The 20,862-nt window shown below is 37.9% G+C and overlaps 1 protein-coding gene across 7 annotated transcripts in view; it reads left to right on the top strand.

Annotated features, from left to right (window-relative positions):
- The window catches only part of LOC105196676 (potassium voltage-gated channel protein Shab), a 747,097-nt gene that overhangs the window by 584,681 nt on the left and 141,554 nt on the right, over nucleotides 1–20,862 (top strand). For 4 of the 7 annotated variants that reach the window (XM_039448786.1, XM_039448787.1, XM_039448788.1 and 1 more), the window contains one exon: nucleotides 5,583–5,802. In XM_039448786.1, the coding sequence (XP_039304720.1) occupies nucleotides 5,583–5,802 (220 nt within the window). Of the gene's footprint in view, nucleotides 1–5,582; nucleotides 5,803–6,019; nucleotides 10,136–20,862 lie in introns of those variants that run through there. The other 3 variants (XM_039448789.1, XR_005574686.1, XR_005574687.1) reach the window with 3 other exon arrangements.

Raw genomic sequence — 20,862 nt, 5'->3', positions numbered from 1 at the left:
ATTCTTGCACAAGTTGTGTAATTTTTTAAAATTATTTTTATGGATAACCGTATTACAACCACTTTTTTTCTTCCACCGATTATGCAGTGCATTAGATTTTTATAAATCACGACCTAAATAATAAATATTTCATTACTTTGAGTCTAGAATCTGTCAAACAATACTCTGATGAATGTAATCATTCAAGTTTCAACAGAAAATATTAATTACAAATATAGTTATTCAATAAAATGAAAATGGGTGCTATATTATCCTTTTCTCCTCTACATAATGATATTAAATATGTTTGTTGTGTTATAAAATGAATTATATCTTTGTAACGATACGCGGTTTCGTGCGGTGTGATGCGGGAATTCGGGGTCCGGATAAGGCTCGTCGGTTGGTCAGGTGTTCGAATTGATCATACCCAGTGTTTAAGGTAAAAAAAAAAAAAAATAATAATTTATTCATTAAATGAATAGTGGTCGAGGACACAACAATAAAGCGTAAAATAAAAGAATTTGATGCGCTAACAAAAAAAAAGATTGATCCGCTGACAGAAAAGAGAGCGCAAAGTGCTGTACGCAGATACAAGAGAGAGAGAGAGAGTAGTTTGGAGTAGTAACGGAAAGTAATAAAATGAATGGAATACAAAATGAATGGAAGGCAAGAACTACATAGACTAATACTGATTTGTAATACTAATTGTAAGATAAAAGTACCGATTGCCGGACATGTCCCTATATCTGAATATTTACATATAAATTTATTATTATTAATCTCAAATATATTTCTATTATAATATCAAAATTTTATTGCAAATCTATAATTTATGGATATTTTTATAGAAAAACATTTCAAATATTATAAAAATTAACGTCCAGTAAAAAAATTAATTTATGTTACGCAATTAGGTGAAGGACATATTTTAAGAATATTCTTAAAAGTTTCTTAAGAAAACTCGTCTTAGTTATTAAATTAATTATTACTTTATTTCTCAGTTTTCTTTTACAAACAAAAGTTTATTAACATTGTCAAAGTCGGATAAGATGTAGAATAATTACACAAATGATTTTTAATTAATATAAACAATATTTTTTAATACATTTTGCGAATTTAGTTACTTGTACAATAATTGACGTAACTGCCTAGTAACTGATTGTGTACTTAGTTACCGGTACAACTCGCTTCGACGACACGTAGTTAAAAAGTACCAATAACTAAATCGGATTACTGAATCATTTTTGAGATTAATTCCGTAAGTATTTTTATAAATAATGTTATTTAATGGAATCATCAATATTAGATTAATATTTATAAATATATATTTCAATAGTTTGAAAAGATATATTCTAATCGAGACATGAACGCCATACATAACCTTGCAATTTATTTGCATTGACACTAAATAATTAAATAAATTGTTCTTTACATTATAAACATGCCAAAAATAAAAAAAAATAAAAAAATATGCGCAAGAGAATATAAATGCTGCTTTGAAGCATATGAAAAGTGGCATGTCGCTGAGAGATGCATCACAAATGTACAATATTCCGAAAAGCACGTTTTATTTTATTTCGCAAAGCGAAAAATATCTAGCCTGTTGAGTGTTCTAAAGGCCCACCAACTATTTTAACAAAAGAAGAAGAATCACAAATAACAGAATGGATAATCTACTGCTGCGCTGACTTTTCCAGTTAGTAGAAATCAACTGCTCGATAGTGTGCATTCATTAGTAATTGAATTGGGAAGAGAAACGCCTTTCAAAAATAATAGGCCTGGTAGACATTGGTATGAAGGTTTCTGTAGACGTCATCCAGAATTATGCATCAGAGTGGCCCAAAATTTGACACGTACTCGTGCTTCAGCTACAGAGGATGTTTTAAGAAATTGGTTCGCTGAAGTGCATGCACATTTGCAAAAAAAGATTTCGTTGAAATTGATTCGTCCAGAGTATTTAACTGCGATAAGAGTGCATTTTTTCTTTGTCCTAAAGCTGATCAGGTTATCGCAAAAAGAGGATCAAAATCAGTTTATAAAGTTATTAACGGAGACGAGAAAGAAAGTTTGACAACGCTTTTTATGGTGAATGCTCAGGGAGAAATGGCTCCACCAATGATTTTATATTGGTACAAGCGAATGCTATTTAGTGTTACAAGTAAAATTCCTTCTGGATGGAGTGTTGGTTCAACGGAAAAAGGATGGATGACAGCAGAATCATTCTACGAATATGTAACAAATGTGTTTTATCCATGGCTAGTAGCTATGAAGATTCAAATGCCTATAATCTTATATGCGGATGGTCACTCATCTCACTTAACTATGCCATTAAGTGTCTTTTGTTGCACGAATGGAATTGAACTTGTAGCACTGTATCCTAATGCGACCCATATACTTCAACCTTTAGATGTGTCGGTATTTCATCCTTTAAAACAATCCTGGAAGAAGACAGTAGATAAATGGAGATTAAATAATGCTCCTGAGCGTTTGCAAAAAGAAAATTTTGCTCCATTATTAAAACAAGCAGTGGATTCTATAAATTTAGCTGAGATAGTTCAAAATGGTTTTAAGACTTGTGGTTTGTGGCCCTTTTCAGCAGATGCTGTAAATTATAACATTCTTAACAAAAATGAAAAAATGCCTGAGCAACAGATAATAGTTACGGAAGGAACAGATAATAGTTACGAAAAAGATTGCAAAAAAACACTTGGAATTTTTTGAAAAACACATGATAGCAATGATATATTACATAAATTCAAAACTGCAGAGCTTCATGGCTCTACAGGTTTATTTATTGATATAAAGAATGAAGGATTATATGAGTATTGGAAAATGATGAAAGGATTATCTGGTATATTCAGTCTCTAACTTTTTACTATAATTTTTTACGAATATTATAATAAAAAGCTATAAAATTGTGTATAATTATAATATAACTGTAGATATAGTAACAAACTGTAAAAGTAGAAGACTTTTTATAATTACTTTTTAAAATGTGTTTGGGTGTCTTTATTATTATAAGAATAGAAGATAATGTTCAAGAAACTAATTTAATTCTAAATATAGAAAATATAGAAAATGAAAATCACGATAACAATATTCCAATCGAAATAATAGAAAATTCAGAAACACTTTATAACGAGGGTATAGATTTTGAAATTATCGATTCAATAAATATAAATAATGTAGACTCTGTCTTAAATCGCAATTATAATACAGCCGATAAGTTATTACAAGGATTGTCAAAAAATATTGAAACAGAGCAATCAAGTAATAGTAGTTTGAAACATTTTAAAGGTATTTATGCCATACATTTTGATTTATACATTTATATATTTAAAATAATGTAAAATAATATAAGCTTACTTATGTCAAAAATTTTAATTTACATAATTTTTAGAAAATAATTTTTAATTACACTTTCTATTTTTAGATATTCAAAATAATACACAAAATCAAATAAATGACTCGAATATCATTTCTTCAAGAGAAATGATTTCTTCACCATTTAAAAAGGCTTTGTTTTGGCCAGAAAAACCATCTAAAAATAAAAAGAAAAATACTGAAAAAATACCTACTGTGGCTACATCAGATGAGTGGCAGGCTTATCACTCTAAGAAAGAAGAGAAAGTAAGAAAAGAATTAGAAAAAGTAAAAAGACAAGAGGAAAGAAAAGCTGCGCAACGGAAAAAGGCTGAGGAACAATCTGCGAAAAAAATTATCATTGAGGAAAAGAAAAAAAAACAAGCAGAAAAGGAACGATTGTTAGAAGAAAAAAAATCAAAGAAAGTCAGAGAAAGAAAATAAATACTATCTGTTATAAAAACAAGATTTATAAAAAGTTTATGTTTAATTCTAAAAGTTTATGTTATTATATTTCTTAATATATAATTATATATATATATATATATTTTATAAAATAGTTCATAAGAATAAATTATAATTAATACAGTATAATACAAAAATCGTTATGGAAATCATATTTTATTTACATGACAATCGTGTTCGGATATTATGCGACAAGTTTGTTGCATACACACAGAAAAAATAATGGCGTCGCATAAACACAGACGATTCCAAAACTATTTACTGATATAGTACAAGTAATGACATCTATATTGTATTAGTCAAAGGTTTATTTTCGGTACATAAATAAGGCCTAAATACCTATAAAGCATAGAGAAGACGGGGCTGCTCGGTAGGCGCATAGAGACAATTCATTCAATCAGCTCAAACAATATAATACAGTTTAAATTTTGTTCTAGAACTACTTACAGCATATTTTTATAAGTATAAACTAATAATTTATTTAAAAAAGAATTAATTTTTTCAAACCTCAAGGGTGGTGTTAGCCCTTAAATGTTATATGCTATATTTCACTGAAACTTTCTTGAATCAAATATATCCACTTGGTTTAGAACAAAATGATTTTTCAATGAAAATACACAGATAGTACCACTTGAATTTTATTAAAAAAAAAAAATGAAAGATACCACCACTTCAATTTTATTTAAAAAACAAAGATACTATTACTTGCATTTTATTTGTTAAAAATAGTACAGCAGTTATTTCAAAGAGCAACATATTTTCCTTATAAGTAGCGCAATTTAAAGATTTCATACATTTTTTTGGAAAAATACATTTAGGTTGGATTAAATTTAAGATATTTATTTTTAAGTAAATACCACTTGGAATAGGAAGATGGTTCAATGATAACACAGAGATAGTACTTAAATTTGTATAGAAAATAAAGAGAGTACTACATTAGAATTAGAAAATTTTTCAATGAGAATAGATGTTTTACCACTTGAGTTTTGTAGAAAAAAATTAGGATTTGAGCAATACATGCTCACATTTGGCGCGTTTTTGAAAAGTTAATTTTGTGCTAATATAAGTATTATTGAATGTTTATGCAGTTTCATGCAGTTTAATAATCATACATGAGTTGTTTCAATGAATCTATGTATTCTAAATAGTGCAATGTATATTTTGAATGAATTGATGTTTGAAACAGGTATCAAATGATTGAATTATATGCATCTACAACCCCCTGTACATAAGTATCTTCAAATAATTTAATACAATTATATAAAAAAGTAAGTTAAAACGCACAAATTATTACCAAAAATTACCCAATTTTCCAAATCAAGCATGGGTTTAACTCTATAGCAACAGAGGCCAACCTCAAAAACTATAAAGACACCACATAGTGGACACTACATGTTATTTAAACAACAGAGAAATTCATGGATGGATGTTGAGAATGGATGTTATTAGATTACCTCACCTGCCACATCTAATTTATTCAAGAAATCTGCTCATAATCGAATTTTGATTACAGATACCTATTAGGGAAACAAAAAATTTGTTTTCATAATATTACACCGTTTCACAATAAAATTCTGTTTAACTGAACAACTAAGCATTTCTAATCAATGTTTATATAAACTTTTTTAATGTTTGATTGATGAGAATATATACATCCATAAAATATTTGACACTTACTTACCCTGTATATAATTTCAAAAATATAGGGCATAATCATAATTTATTTCTTCAATTTACAAAAAAATATTGAAATCCTCCATTACGTTTGATTACAGAGTACAAAACCACGCACGCAGTTTGTTAGCGATCAAGAGAAGATAATAGTACGCAGTATCTTGAAGGAAGGTACTACTTTGGAAGACAATAATAATCATTGTGGAGGACTACGTGGTGGCAAACCCTCCTCTCACGTGTCAACAAATAGCTTGGCATCCGCCACGCGTATAATCAATTATCACACGTTTGGATCCCTCAGCGCGCCAAAACATTATAAAGGTAAATATTTTTGAAATTTAATTGAAATTTTTAGTTTTTTTTCTCATATTTGATAGGAGCTTAAAAAATCTTATTATGACTAAGGAAATCACTTAAAATCGCACTCTTTATTTGAATCTTTCATATATTATTTTACAAATTCTGTATCAGCAATTTATATCAATTAGTAGTATTTTCATATTAAATATAAATGAGAATGTACAATTTTGTAACAAAGCGCTTAGAACGTCGGCCCGTACATTCGTACGGGCATACTCGGCCAACTACAATTTAACGACGCGTTCGCGCGCCCACCGATACTGCGTGACGCAGCAGGCTCCGTCCTGTGGACCCAATCTCGAGTGACGGGGACGCTGGCCGCCGACGTCTCCCCAAACGTCCCCGACTACTCAAAATACAGGTATATAAGCCGGCCGATTCCGTAAAACCTTCCGTTCTGATCCGCCTTCCCAGATGAAGCGCCTTCCCTAGTCGACCGAAGTCTAGCACACTGGCTTTCAGCCAAGAGCTCTTGGCAAAAGAGCGCATTCGTCTCGCAGACGCTGATCTGCGGGTTCAAGCAAACTTGGGCTCCGCCAAGAGGTCTAGCAACCTCCTCGCCGACTTCATAAGACCGGCACTTCTTTACGTCAGGTACGGGGTTCCGTGCCTCCATCAAGCGTTCTTGGCGTGGAGAAGTGTCATTCGCCGAACAAACAAATGGTATTAATCGTTACGCGTCGCGTTATGAAGAACGACGTACAGATTCTACCTCGCGACTCATCACTGCCACGCCCGCGCATACCCCGCCGGACCACCGAACTCACGCATCATAAACACCGAGCTGACACGTACGCGAGGAGTGCTATTTATAGCTGGGGCTCAACTGATCCGCCTTGCGGTAAACACTGACGTGCATTTAGGCCGAATGAGTCCCAGTTGCGCACAGAATAAATTGGAGACAGCAAGTTAAACATCTCCGATTTTGATGAAATTAGACTCATTCGACGCGTTTTCGCACAAAACAAACAACTCTGGCGGAAAAAAGTGTCAAAATTGCCTCCCGAACGAAAATATCAAACACTAAAGTTGACAACTATTGAAATTAGGATACCTATCATACCTATATAATTCACGTAATGTAGCGTCTTGAGAAAGTAAATGCTTGGAAGAGGTTTTGCCCCTCCCCCCGCCCCCCACGAATTCCTAACCCAGGCCAACCCGCATCTAATTGTGTTGTATAAGTCAAAAATTTGCGATATATGCGGGAAGTAGCAAGGAAGCTCTTCTATCCTCGTGTTAAGGATTAGCGGACGGTGGAGACAGAAGACGCAAGCTCTCTGGGGCAACAGCGCGCGAACGAAGTCAGACATCATTCTCTCGGGCTCTCCGGCGTGAAAAACCGTTGCTGATGATCGTTGGTGTGACTTTGAGTAATAAGGGAAGATATTCAGACACGCGTGTGCTTCTTGCTGCCTATTTCCTAGGTAGCAGAAGAATCTAAGAAATTTACAGAATTTGTAATTCCCGAAGGCTTGTACGAGTTTAACATGACACCTTTTGGATTATGCAATAGTCCGGCCAGCTTTTTAAAATTTATTAACAAGGTTTTTCAAGTCTTAATACAAAAAAAAATAGTAATAATCTATATGGATGATATCGTTATACCTGGAAATAGTTTTGAAGACGGTTATGAAAAATTAGTCAAAACTCTAAGAACAGCAGAAGAACATGGATTAAATATCAATTGGCATAAAAGTAGTTTTCTCAAGACAAAAATTGAATTTTTAGGACATGAGATAGAAAATAGTCATGTTCGCCCAGCTAAATCAAAGATTAAAGCCGTTGTTAACTTTCTTGAACCAACATCTAAACTCCAAATTGCGAGTTTCCTCGGTTTAACAGGATACTTCAGAAAATTTGTATACAATTATGCACGGATTGGCGACCTCTATCCGACCTGTTAAAAAAAGATAAAAATGTCTACATTGGTGAAGAACAAAGAAAGGCAATTACAACGTTGAAGAATATTTTGTCTCAAGAACCGATGCTACGCATTTACGACCCCAATGCCATCACTGAACTACACACAGATGCAAGTTTGGAAGGATATGATGGCATACTATTTCAGAAGAGAACGACTTTCACCCAGTGTATTATTGGAGCAGCAAAACTTCAGATGCTGAAAAGAAGTACCATTCTTACGAGTTAGAGATATTAGCAATCATAAGGGCACTACAAAAATTCAGAGTCTACATACTCGGATTATCCTTCAAAATAGTAACAAATTGTGAGGCAGTAGACATTAATGAAAAAAGAAATATCTGCTAAGTTTACTCGTTGGGCATTAGTCTTCGAAGAATTTGTACATCATAGAACATCAATCAGGAACTCAACTAAAACACGTTGATGCGTTGAGTCGCTTTCCAACCATGCTAGTCGAGGATAAAATACTACTAATGATACGGAAAAAACAAGACGAAGAAGAGAAACTTAAAGTAATTAAACTGCTATTGAAAAAAGGGCTACATGAAAATTATCTGCTTAACGACGAGATATTAATGAAGAGGATCAACGATACAAACGTCATCGTACTACCCACTTGTATGCATACCGAAGTAATACGACGAGCTCACGATCAAGGCCATTTTGGCGTGAAGAAAATGACGGAAATTATCCACCAAGAATACTACATTCCGAACATCAAAAGTAAACTAGAGGCATTTATAAGCTGTTGTATACCATGCATATTGGCTGAACGGAAGAAAGCGTGAAGGACTATTGACACTGGTACCCAAAGGTGATCAACCACTTCATACTTACCATACCATTTAGGTCTAATGACCGCTACGAGTAAATTATATCGTTACCTCTTGGTAATAGTAGATGGATTTTTCAAATTTGTTTGGATTTATCCCACGAAAACGACGAACATGAAAGAAGTTCTTAGCAAATTAAAGGAATTGCAGAAAATTTTTGGTACACTATCACGGATTATCACAGATCGAGGTTCAGCTTACACAACATCAGAAAAATATTGTACAGAAGAACAAATACATACTTATTACAACAGGAGTTCCACGTGGAAATGGACAGGTGGAAAGAATTTATAGGATAATTATTCCTGTACTAACAAAATTGAGTATGGACGACCCGACAAAATGGTTCCGGTTTACGGACAAAGTACAGAAATGCATCAATGCTACGTATCAGAGAGGTATCTAGATGACACCATTCGAGGTACTTTTCGGAGTCAAGATGCGGCAAAAAGAAGACATAGGAATTCTCAACCTTATTGAACAGGAAGCAATCGAACTGCACAACGAAGAGCAACAGGAATTAAGAAAGATAGCAAAAGAAAATTTATTAAAAATCCAAGAAGAAAATCGTCGCTGTGCAAGCAAGATTACTAAACCCGCGACCACGTATACAGAAGGAGCTCTGGTAGCCATACAAAGAACTCAATTTGGAACCGGACTAAAAATCAGCAAGAAATTCTATGAACCTTATAAAGTAACAAAGGTTAAACGGAACAACCGCTACGACGTAATCAAAGTTGAAGATGGAGACGGGCCAGACCGAACATCCACTGCTGCAGATTTCATGAAACCATATTCAATATACTCTTCCGGGACTGAAGAGGTAGCAGAATGGCCGAATTCTCGTGGGAAATAGCGAGGAGGCTCTCCTATCCTCGTGTTAAGGATTAGCGGTGGAGACAGAGAGCGCAAGCTCTCTAGGGCAATAGCGCGCGAACGAAGTCAGACATCACTCTCTCGGGCTCTCCAGCGTGAAAAACCGCTGATGGTCGTTGGTGTGACTTTGAGTAATAAAAGAAAGATATTCAGACACGCGTGTGCTTCTTGCTGCCTATTTCCTACATATATTCAACTTGCTGTGTCCAATTCAATTTGTGCGCAATTGGGACTTTCCCTCAAGGCCAAGGATCAAATCCTGCCGTGTCCGTGCGATAATATTATATATTTTAAATCTGGCTTGTGAGATCGAAAGCACCGTGTCTCGCCAAATTACTATCATACCGCCAAACCACTCCGCAGTCCGTATTTGTTACTCTTGCCGAAATTAATGTACATCGTGACTCGTCCCGACCGTCGTATAACAGTTTCTGTCATCTTTGTAAGCTACGTCAATTCAGTTTTTATTACGCTTTTCTTTAATAAAGTATGCTAATGTCTCTTTATCATCAACGCACGTCTAATTTTCTTTAGGCGATCTCTCGCGCTCTCATCCTCCTACCGATCACCGTCCGTGCGTGATATCGGATCGTTACAATTTTTTAGATTTTTGTAATAATTGACATATATTAAAAATTAAATATAATATAATTGTATAATTTCTAAAATTGAACTCGGAAAAAATTGCTAAGGTTGTTACAGCAAGATTCTCTATATTTATAAAAGAATTATATGTGAATTCAAGGTATATTGATGTTACATTCAATATATCTGTTAAGATATGCTTATAAGTATAATTCTTACAACCACAGTTTTTAGAATAAATAACATTTGGTCGAAATACTGTCATATATGGTTGCATCAACCGAAGATTTATTGTTATCTCTTTAATATAGATGGCAGAACAAATGGTATGATTGAGAAATTTATAGGATTTATAGTTGTATGGTCCAGTGTCAGCGGTTGAATACCATTGCAGCAGTGTTACCTGTATATGCAAAGAATAAAATAAAGTGTCTGTTGTGATCCTTATAATTGTGTTTAAGTAATTATTAGGACTCGGATGTTCATGCAAAATTTTGTGTAATGCACTGAGTTACATCCATATAGCAGCTACCCTTATTAAGGTTGGGGCAACCATATAAATGATATAAATTACTTCCAGAGAACTGGTTTGTATAACTATTTTGTATTCATAGGCAAAAAATAACATCATTATTCTATTGTAACAACTGTAAGTTTTTCTCCTTGTAAAAGAGAAAATAATATTATGGGGCGTGTAGATATTATGGGACATGTAGATATTATGAGCATCCTTATCGTCTTCCTTATGTTATTAAGTAACTTACCAGTAATTGCTTATGAAATTATTTGTTTATTGTCTGCCGTTACGTAATAATGCTAATACACTACTATATATTATAATAACTGACAATTTTTATTTGTAAGCATTTCGAAACTTTTTCAAGACACATTTTAAAATTTAATTATACATAAGTATATTACTTCTTTATTGTTTTTAAATTATCGTATTTTTACACGAATGTATATACATAAACATATTATTTTTATTATTAAATCTTATTCCGCTGTCTAAAAAAACTTCGTTGATTAAGGTATAAGATGCTCATAGATATCTAGTATACCTATGTGCGCAATCACATTTTGTCATCACAGGGACGTCCATAGGACGGACTATTAAAGCAGCGCCTCATCATTTCTTATAGACTTCCTGTGAATATTCTAAACCTAAACGAAGTTAGCTTGCCACTTTTAGAATTAACTAATTTTGAAAGTTGTGCAGAACTGTGCTAGGTTTGTGCTACGTTGTGTTTGAATATTAGTGCCGTAATATAAAAAATACGTTAATAAATTGCGACGTACTTTTCCTGCACTCGCCAGGCGCAGGAGAGTACGCCCAATAAAAAGGGAAAGGACGACGGTAAACAAAAATTTCTTAAACTTAATTAGTAATTGAGCGCCAGGCGCGATCTCTCGCACCACTTCACGAAAAGCGGTAAATACGTATCACATTTTGTGTTGTTTCTGCGTATTTGAATTTTACATGATGCGTCGGTTTGTATATGATATTTTGGTATATTTTGTTTGCAGATGTACGCTCTAGTATGCAATTATTCAAATCTTTTTCGTCTTGTCTGCAACGTACTTTTCCTGCACTCGCCAGGCGCAGGAGAGTACGCCCAATAAAAAGGGAAAGGGAGGGGCGGTAAACGGAAGTTCCTTAAGCGTAATTAGTAATTGGGCGCCAGGCGCGATCTTTTGCGCCACTTCACAAAAAGCGGTAAATGCGTGACACGGCAAGACGGATATCACTACCCGCGGCTTGCTCCGAAAAAGACAGAGGGGCGTAGTTCTTAAGAGTAGTGGAAAAGGGGAGGGAAACGCAATCACAACGCTGGAGATAATTTAGACAATCACAGATAATATATTTTAGAGTGATCGGAGACACAGTTTAACGAGTACAGGGAGTTTACAAAGTTACGCAATTACAAGCTGTAGTAAACAATTTTAGAGTAATCTAGAAGATAGTAAATTAACGGAAGAGACGGATTAACGCTATCGGTATGTGGCTCTAACGGAAGCGTAATCTTGTTACTTGAAAATGTCCCAAACGGAATCGAGAGATTACTGAGTCGAAGAACACGTCAAGGCGGAACAAAATACAAAATACGCGGCACGACAATTATTACAACATAACGACACGCGGCACGACAATGACCATCACGTGAATTCACACGGTACGGACAATACTAACTCTCGCCCACCAAAATCCGAACGGGCGTCACGCCTCTGACGGTAGGACTCACTCGGGATTAACAACTCCGATAATTACCTTGCGGAATTCCGATAGCCGGTGTTTCTCGCGGCAATTCCACGGCGTTGCAAATCTTGCAGAGACCGACCGGTATCGCGTCTCGCCAAGATCGGATCGCGCGAATCCCACGTACCGAGCGATCTTGCTTTTGCGGAAATCTCTACGACAGGTTCGATAAGAGTGCAACACTGCTCCGAAATCACCCCGGTACGGCACGGTACGGTACGATAAACCAGAATTACTAGTTGCGGTACAAAACGATACGCGACTTTAACTTAAAACTAGACGGTACGCGCGACTGTCGGTGTCCGCACCCCAAGAGGGACTTAACGAGATTTGAACTGCGGTCGATCTCTTTAGAAGTGTCGTCATTTCGGCACGGTTAATTAATCGCGGGAGGCACCGCTTTCATAATTGCGGTATTTAGTATGACTGACGGAATGCGTGGAGATCGACCCTCACTCAAATACTTAAATCATTAATTATTAAAAGGTCCAATAAGAGCGAGAATAGATAAGATGTCAATAAAATTCTATAATTAGATATTACATAAATGAAAAACGCTGGACGTTTCGGGCTAACTTGCCCCTTATTAACATAAAATTATTTACATAATTGAAACGTTCGCGGTGCAAATAAGAACGCAATAGTTGGAACGTTGATGTGATGTCGTCCGTATAATGTCATCTCTAATAGTTGGATGAAAACGAGAGCTTCGTAAAGACGGTTACATGTATCGTTATTATGAGATATAATAAGATGTCTTATCCATGGTTAAAGTTTTTCAAATTCACGGAGCACATGACAAACAAACCGTCGAATCGACAAACAAAAAAAATTTTTTCTGCTATATCTCTCCTCGGAGACGGTTCGTTTGTCATGTGCTCCGTGAATTTGAAAAACTTTGACCATGGATAAGACATCTTATTATATACACACATATCTCATGATAACGATACATGTAACCGTCTTTACGAAGCTCTCGTTTTCATCCAACTATTAGAGATGACATTATACAGACGACATCACATCAACGTTCCAACTATTGCGTTCTCATTCGCACCGCGAACGTTTCAATTATGTAAATAATTTTATGTTGATAAGGAGCAAGTTAGCCCGAAACGTCCAGCGTTTTTCATTTATGTAATATCTAATTATAGAATTTTATTGACATTTTATCTACTCTCGCTCTTATTGGACCTTTTAATGATTAATGATTGTTTTTACACAAAAGAGCACGAACTAATTTATGAATCAAAGACTTAAATTTACGATTACCGGAGCGGCAGCTTACAATAAAGAATTGGCAGGCGGTAGTCTTTGGCTCCTGGGCTGAACCTCTCATTACCGTGGCATACACGACAGTGATGAACCAATCCACGCTTTCCGGCTTGTCGGGCTCCACCAAATTTCTGCGTGACGTCCCGGCTTTTTGTCTCGCCGATTTTCTCCGATGATTGGTCCGCGTTCCAACGCGCGTTCTTCTTGCTCTCAGCGGTATTCCGTTTTTTTGGGGCAGCCGGTAGTGCGTCCCTCTCTCTTGCTCCGGTACTCGCGGTATTTTCCTCTTGCTTTCCCTTGTTTCTCCACGCCGTGGCCACTTCGTACGGCGGGTGCCGCACGTCTACTCAGCGGCCGGTGGGGCAGATGGGGTGCTCCGGAATTTTTCTCGAGGTCGACGCTCCAAGTTCAAATTTCGTTCCCTTCTGCGGTTGTCCGGCTGGCTAGGCCTTCGACGGCGCTTCCTCGGGATGACGGCTCAGCGGCCTGCTGTGCTGGCGTTTTCTTTGCGGCATTTTTTGGTAGGAAAAGAAGGAAAGAAACTGACTTACTGACTGACTGATTGTGCTTTCATTATATTCTAGGGCTCAGTCCTCTACGAATATTACAAAAACAAGGTTATTTGGACAGTTATACAGTGGATAAACTTAAGATAACAAAAGAAAATATAACTAAATAAAAATAAAGTAAAAGTAGAAATAAAATAAAAATAAAAGTAGAAATCCAACTTAATGTAAACGAAAAAAACTAACATATTAAAAAAAAATTATTTAAGTATATACATTGGAAGATGCAAAGAGAAAAATGAAAATATATGTATAAAATTGTGCGAGAGAAGTGCAAAGAATAAGGTAAAAAAGTAAAGTATAAGGAGTAAACATCGTGAGGTTAGTTCCCACCCCTCTAACGCAGATAATCAATGAAAAGGTCCTTAAATGATTTTAATGAGTTGGCTTTTTTTACGCGAAGCGGGAGAGCGTTCCTCATGGCGCAAGAGAAAGAAAGAATGTTGGTAGGTAAAGGTGCGACAGGACGGGACCGCCAAATTCTAAGGAGAAGAAAAAGAGCGGAGATGGCAGAGGGATCTAGGAGCAGGTTAGAAGTTCCGTGCAAGAAAGGGAGAAGAACTGAAATGGATTATCAAAAATATGAGGCAGCAAGTTAAGTATTCCCTTCGGGCATCTGCTGTCAACCAGCCTTTCATACCACGGAGACACGTGCTTATCCCGACGGAGATCGTAAATGAACTGTACGCATGCGTTCATGAGACGTTTGAGCTTCATCGATGTTGCCCTGTGAGGTCGGTGAGCACTCCAACGTAGTAGTCGAAAAGCGGAAAGACGAGCGACGTGATTAGCCGCACTCTTAGGCACCGAAAGACCGCCCCTGCAGCATTTGAGTCAAAGTACCCCGTTCACCCGACATGATATGTCACGAACTTGATCGTTCCAGCTCAGACTGATTGTAATTTGGAGTCCCAGGTTACGGACGGAATTCGTTAGTTCTGTTGGATTGTTTCTGAGATAAAACTTTATGCCCAAAAAAGAGATAACATTCACGAATCTTGCGCTGCTCAAGAGTACAGCCTTTATTTTACTTACATTAAGTCTGAGCCGATTGTTCCCAACCCAGCGTTCAACCGCAGCTATGTTCTTATTGATCAACATGACAGTTCTGGTAAGATCATGTGGAGAAAAATGAAAGTAGATTTGAAGATCATCAGCATAAAGTAGGTGATAGCAATGACAAAGTGAGTGCCTCAGATCGTTAATAAAAATAGAGAACAGCAAGGGGCCCAGAACGGAGCTTTGAAAAACCCCGGCCCTAACCGGCGACCAGGATGAGAAAGAGCCATCAGGCCCCTTGACCCGTTGGAATCTCCCGAAAAGATATGACTAAAGCTACGCTAGGGCAGACAACGAAATATAGAGGTTTTTTAATTTTTCAATCAAAATGCAATGAGAGACACTGTTGAAAGCCTTATTAAGATCAAACAAAACAAGCAGGATGACCACACGCTTGTCAATAGCCAGTTGAACGTCATCTGCAAGTTTTATTAAGGCTGTCTGCGTGCTGTGTCTTTTCTTAAAACCGGTCTGATAGGGATCTAGGAAACTATGTGTTAATAGATGGTTCGCCAGAGAGTCAAAAGCAATCCTCTCGAGAACATGGAAGAGAAAGCTGAAAAGGGAAACAGGATAATAATCAGACGGAAAAGAGGGATGATTTGTCTTAGAAAAGGGATGGACATGGGATATTTTTCAGGAAGAGGGAAAGGTGGAGGAGTTGAAAAAGGAGTTTAATAGGTCAAGAATGACTGGAAAGATTACAAGAAGACATAGAAAGACGAGGCGACGGTTCAGACCATCCGGCCTGATAGAGTTAGAGGAGCTTTGTCTGAGAGCCCTTAGTAACCTTTCTGGTAGGATGTGAGGAAAGATAAACGTTTCAGGATTTGAGAGTGAAACTATGGAACCAGAGAAGGAGGAAGGGAAAAGGAAAAAATTTAAGAGAGAAGCAGGAGGAAAATGGTGGTCCAAGGTAGAGAGGAGATGCGAAGAGGTAAAGAAAATGTTGAGGTCCTTGAGAGAAATGTGAAGATGAGCGTTAGAAGATCTGCATTTTGCGACGCCGAGTGAGCGTAGTTCAGACCATAGTTTCACTGGGCTCTTATCAGCTCCAAAACGATTGAGCAGATATTGGCTTCTGGCTGCGTCGATACGCGATTTAACCAAGTTCCTCAGAGCTCGGTACCATTCACGTTGTTCAGATGAAAAACGACGAAGAAAATATCTTCTGGCGGCGTCTCTTTGGTTTAACAGGGCTCTGATGTCGTAAGTTAGCCAGAGGGCAAGAGGCTTGTTAGCCACAAATTCTTTGCAGGGGAGATTTAATAGAACCATTGATGAAGCGATAAAAGAGAACAATTTTTTGATCAGTGTTTCCTGGTATTAATGACGTGCCAATTATAAGATAGCAAGGAAGCTAGGAAGGCGTCGTGATCAAATTGAGTGAAATCTCTGATCCTGATGACCCAAGGCGGAATTTGGTTGACCAGAAGGTCAAGGTCTCAATCAGGTCATGATTAGACGGAAAAGGGAGTGGTTGCTGTTGAAAAATTTTCACAAGTTTTTTGACCGTTGACAAGGTAGTAGTAGATTCGCGAATGTGACACAGAAGTATAATGGGTGTCAGCAAATGATACTATATAAAGACGATTTAGAAACGCTGAAATCCTTTAAGGAATCTGCGTTATGCGAGATTCGATTTAAGTCAACATTGAAGTCTCCAATGATTATGGCGGCAGAGAAGGACAGGTGGAGTCGCTCAAAGTCAGATTGGAAAATTGAGAGATGCACAAGTTTGAGAGGACGATTAACGATACCGAGCAGAAGAGGTCGACATTTAGTCGTGCAAACCCTGGGGAACAGATACTCTGATTGACCGCAATAGGGCGCTTGTGACATCCCAAGCACCAAAGTCTCAATACCATCGCGCACATAGACGCCAACCCCTTCACCATTCCTACCCTCTCTATCTCTACAGATTAAATGATAGCCCGGAAGCTGTACCAAATTATTCGGTACATGCGGTTTGAGCCAGGTCTCCGACAATGCTATCAAGTCGAAGGTTCTTTGGCCAAAATGTCTGCAAATTTGGAATAATGGGGGAGGAAGAATTGGCAATTAATGTGGCACACTCGATGACACCTCACTCTCCCAGAGAAGGGAGGGGAGAGGGACCGATCCTCACTTATTACGCTTAGTTGAAGTCTTGGGAAAGGGCCCGCGACTTGCATTACGATTAGCGGTCGGACCTGCTGTAGCAACGCTAACCCTCGCCCCTACTAAAACGAGGGTGGTCTACAATGTATCGCCTACGATAATATGCGGAATACGCAATGAGTGCCCAGCTGACGACGCAGGGGGAGGCCTAGCTCCGACTAGCAAAGCCAGCTGTTCCCGGCCACGCAATCTGACCGATGATACATCCTGATGCTCCCTGACATAGACACATCCATCCCGCACCAAGGTACGGTGTAGACGGCCATCTCTCACGGCCCCCCTCGCCTTCGCGAACAACGCCCGAGTTGAGAGGGGAAGCATTTCGTTGACATTGATAGTCCTGGCCTGGAGGCCGTCGATCCATCAAGCAACCTCCTTGTTCTTTTACCGACTAAAAGTTGATTTCCAATCTCCCGCAAAAATAATTTAACAACCAAAAGACGGGGACAGTCCCCCTTAGCAGGAATGCGGAAACACTCGATAATGTGATCGAGACCCACTTCAACACCCAAAGCGTTCATTATATTGTTAATGATTACTTTTGGATTTTTGGAGGGAGTCTCTTCAACACCAAACAAAATCAGCTCTAAACTACGCGCTCGAGAGGTTCAGAGCAGAACTCGAGCCTACTTAGCTCTTCACCAGCGGCACCCAATCCTGGTCGCGCCTCAAGCACTGCAACGCGCCTGACGAGGGCAACATGCTTCCTAAGCTCTGACAGCGCCGAACCCAGTGTCTCCGCCGTTGCCGTCATCTTTGCTTCCAGTGCTAATAACTGCGGTCTGATTGAAGAGAGATCTTCCAACTGTAGCTTTATTGCGGGCAGGTCGCGCAACTGCCCTTTGTTGAAGGTCATCTTGGACAGGAGCTACCATTCTGCTGATAGATTCAGCCTCCGACGCTGACGGGGTCCCCGTGTCTCCCTACACGGTAGGTCCGTCAGCGGAAGGCGGTCGATCAGACGCACATTTCAGGAGACCCTGTCCATTAGAGGTAGGGCAGTGATTGGCTTCCGACTGAGTGCCGCCAACCGAACTAGAGAGCCCGGCAACACATTCCTTGTGAAAAAAATGCTTATTGGTTTGCTTGCAGATCAGCGCGCCATTCACCAACATGAATAATTTGCAGGCACCGCACGCCAGCCTCATGATCGACATACACCACAGAAGCCAATCAGAAGAGAGCGGAGGAAAACCGCGGTGCCAATGAGGAAACCTGCAATGTCCGCTAGTGATGGGCTCGAGAACGCTCACGCCGGTGATGGGTTTAAGAACGTTTACACTGGCAATGGGTCTACAAACGCTCCCGCTGAGATGCAAGACTAGAGAGTTTTGAGAACACACTTAGGCACGTCGCGTTCAGCGAAGGTGTAAGGAACGCAGTCACAGGCAGCGCAAGCGCAGATACTGGTGTTACGCAGAATAAGCCATAATCTCAATGCAGTAGCATGCCAAGAAAAAATCCAAGAAAATACCGTGGAAGTAGAAAAGACACTCTCCACCAAAGTCAGATAGTGTCAAATAAAAAACCTTTGACCAAGATACACTGGAAAAAGGGTCCCAAGGGGCAAAGTACAGCAGAAAAAAGCACTCTAAAAGCGGAGCGATGGAGCAAACGTTAGATTCTACTCACGTGACGTGAAAAGAGAGAGATAAGTAAAGAGAAAAAATTTTGTAGCCATTTTTCTCTTCGCGGCGCTTTTTTCTTTTAATGGTCTATAAATTGTTTTATCCTGTTTATTTGTACTCGTATTTTTCTCTGCTCCTTTTTAATGATATAGTGCACGTTGTCGAGTTTTTCTATTATTACATAAGGTCCAATCCATAGTACTTCTCGTTTTTTCGATTTTCCTCTTTGTAGTGTGTCGATTTTCTTTTTTGTAGAGTAGGACTTTATCTCCAATTTTATAAGTTGTTTCCTTTGTTTTCCGATCGTAGTACTTTTTTGCTTTGGTTTTTTTTTCCTTGAAATTTTTTCGTGCTATTTGATTTACGACTTTTATTTTTTCTTTTAGCTTTTGCGCGTAATCGTTGTAACTATACGTTGTTCTTGGTGTCTTTGACAGTGCCGTGGGTAACGTGGTTTTCTTCCCGTAAACTAGCTTGAACGGAGTGTATCCAGTGGTTTTGCGGTGTCATGTTGAACAAAAAAGTAATCCATTTGTCCCAGTCGGTTTGTTCTTTGTTGATATAATGGCATAGATTCCGCCAGCGTTTGATAAGATCGTTCCAAGTTTCCATTACTTTCCGGGTAATACACCGTGGTTTGCATTTTTTTTAATCTGCAATAACTTACATATGTTTTTAAATAGATCACTTATAAAATTTTTTCCTTGGTGAGTACTATTTCCGGTATTCTGTATTCTAATATTATTCTCGTCGTGAATTTTTTTGCAATTGTTGCCGTTTCCTGGTTAGATATTGGTGTACCTTTCCCGAATTTTGTTAGATTGTCTTGAAATGTTAATAGATATTTATTACCTGAGGCCGCCATTGTTAATGGTCCTATTATGTCTAGGGCGCATTTCTGAAATAGTTTTTCTGGTGTGTCTGTAATTATTAGAGGTGCTTTTTGTATCCTCAATAATTTATTTTTTTGACACTTTTCACATTCTGCGATGTAATTTTCCACATCTTTTGTCATGCCTTTCTATCTGTGTTCCAGTTTTATGCGATTGAGGATGTGTTCTACCTCTTGGTGCCCTCTCGTGGGTGCATCATGGTATTTGTATAGGAGTTGTTTTTTCTCTTCCTCTGTGTATTTTTTCTCTTTCTGCTAGATGCTGTTCACCTCGTACTCGTATTTCTACTGAGGGCATCGGCATGTGTATTTCTTTTGCGGCTTGGTGGATGATCATAGTCGTACTCTTCTAATTTAAGTCTCCACCGTATTAGTCGCGATCCTGAGTTGTTCACGCTGAACAGTCACGTCAACGGTTTGTGGTCTGTAATAATTTTAAAGAGTTCTGTATAAGTATGGTCAAAAATATTTTACCGCCCATACGATGGCTAGTAGCTCTTTCTCCGTTGTATTATAGTTTTGTTCCGCTTTGCCTAGGATTCGGCTAGCGTATTCTATCGGGCGATTTTGTCTAATCAGCCCTTGTGACAGTACTGCTCCTATCGCATACGTCGGTCGTAACTATATATAGTATGTCTCTTTAAAGTCTGAGTGACGTAAGACCGGTCCTGTCGTCAGTTTTTCCTTGAAGGACTGGAACGCGTGTTGTTGCGTCACTAATAATGCAAATTTTTTTTCTTCTGTGTTAGCATGCTTAATGGTTTTGTCATTTTTGAAAAATTCTCTATGAATCTTCTATAATATCCTGCTAGACCTAGAAACACTTGAATATCTTTCACTTTTTTTGGAGTCGAAAAATTTTTTATTTCCACTATTTTGTTTGGATCTGGCCGTATTCCTTCTTCTGTGATCACGTGCTCTAGATAGTTAACTTTTTTTTTATGAAATTTGCACTTGTCTGTGG

Source organism: Solenopsis invicta, chromosome 4 (assembly GCF_016802725.1).
Source record: "Solenopsis invicta isolate M01_SB chromosome 4, UNIL_Sinv_3.0, whole genome shotgun sequence".
In the NCBI taxonomy this organism is placed as follows: Eukaryota; Metazoa; Arthropoda; class Insecta; order Hymenoptera; family Formicidae; genus Solenopsis; species Solenopsis invicta.
Note: the sequence above shows the minus strand (reverse complement) of the source record. Positions and strands in the feature narration are given on the sequence as shown.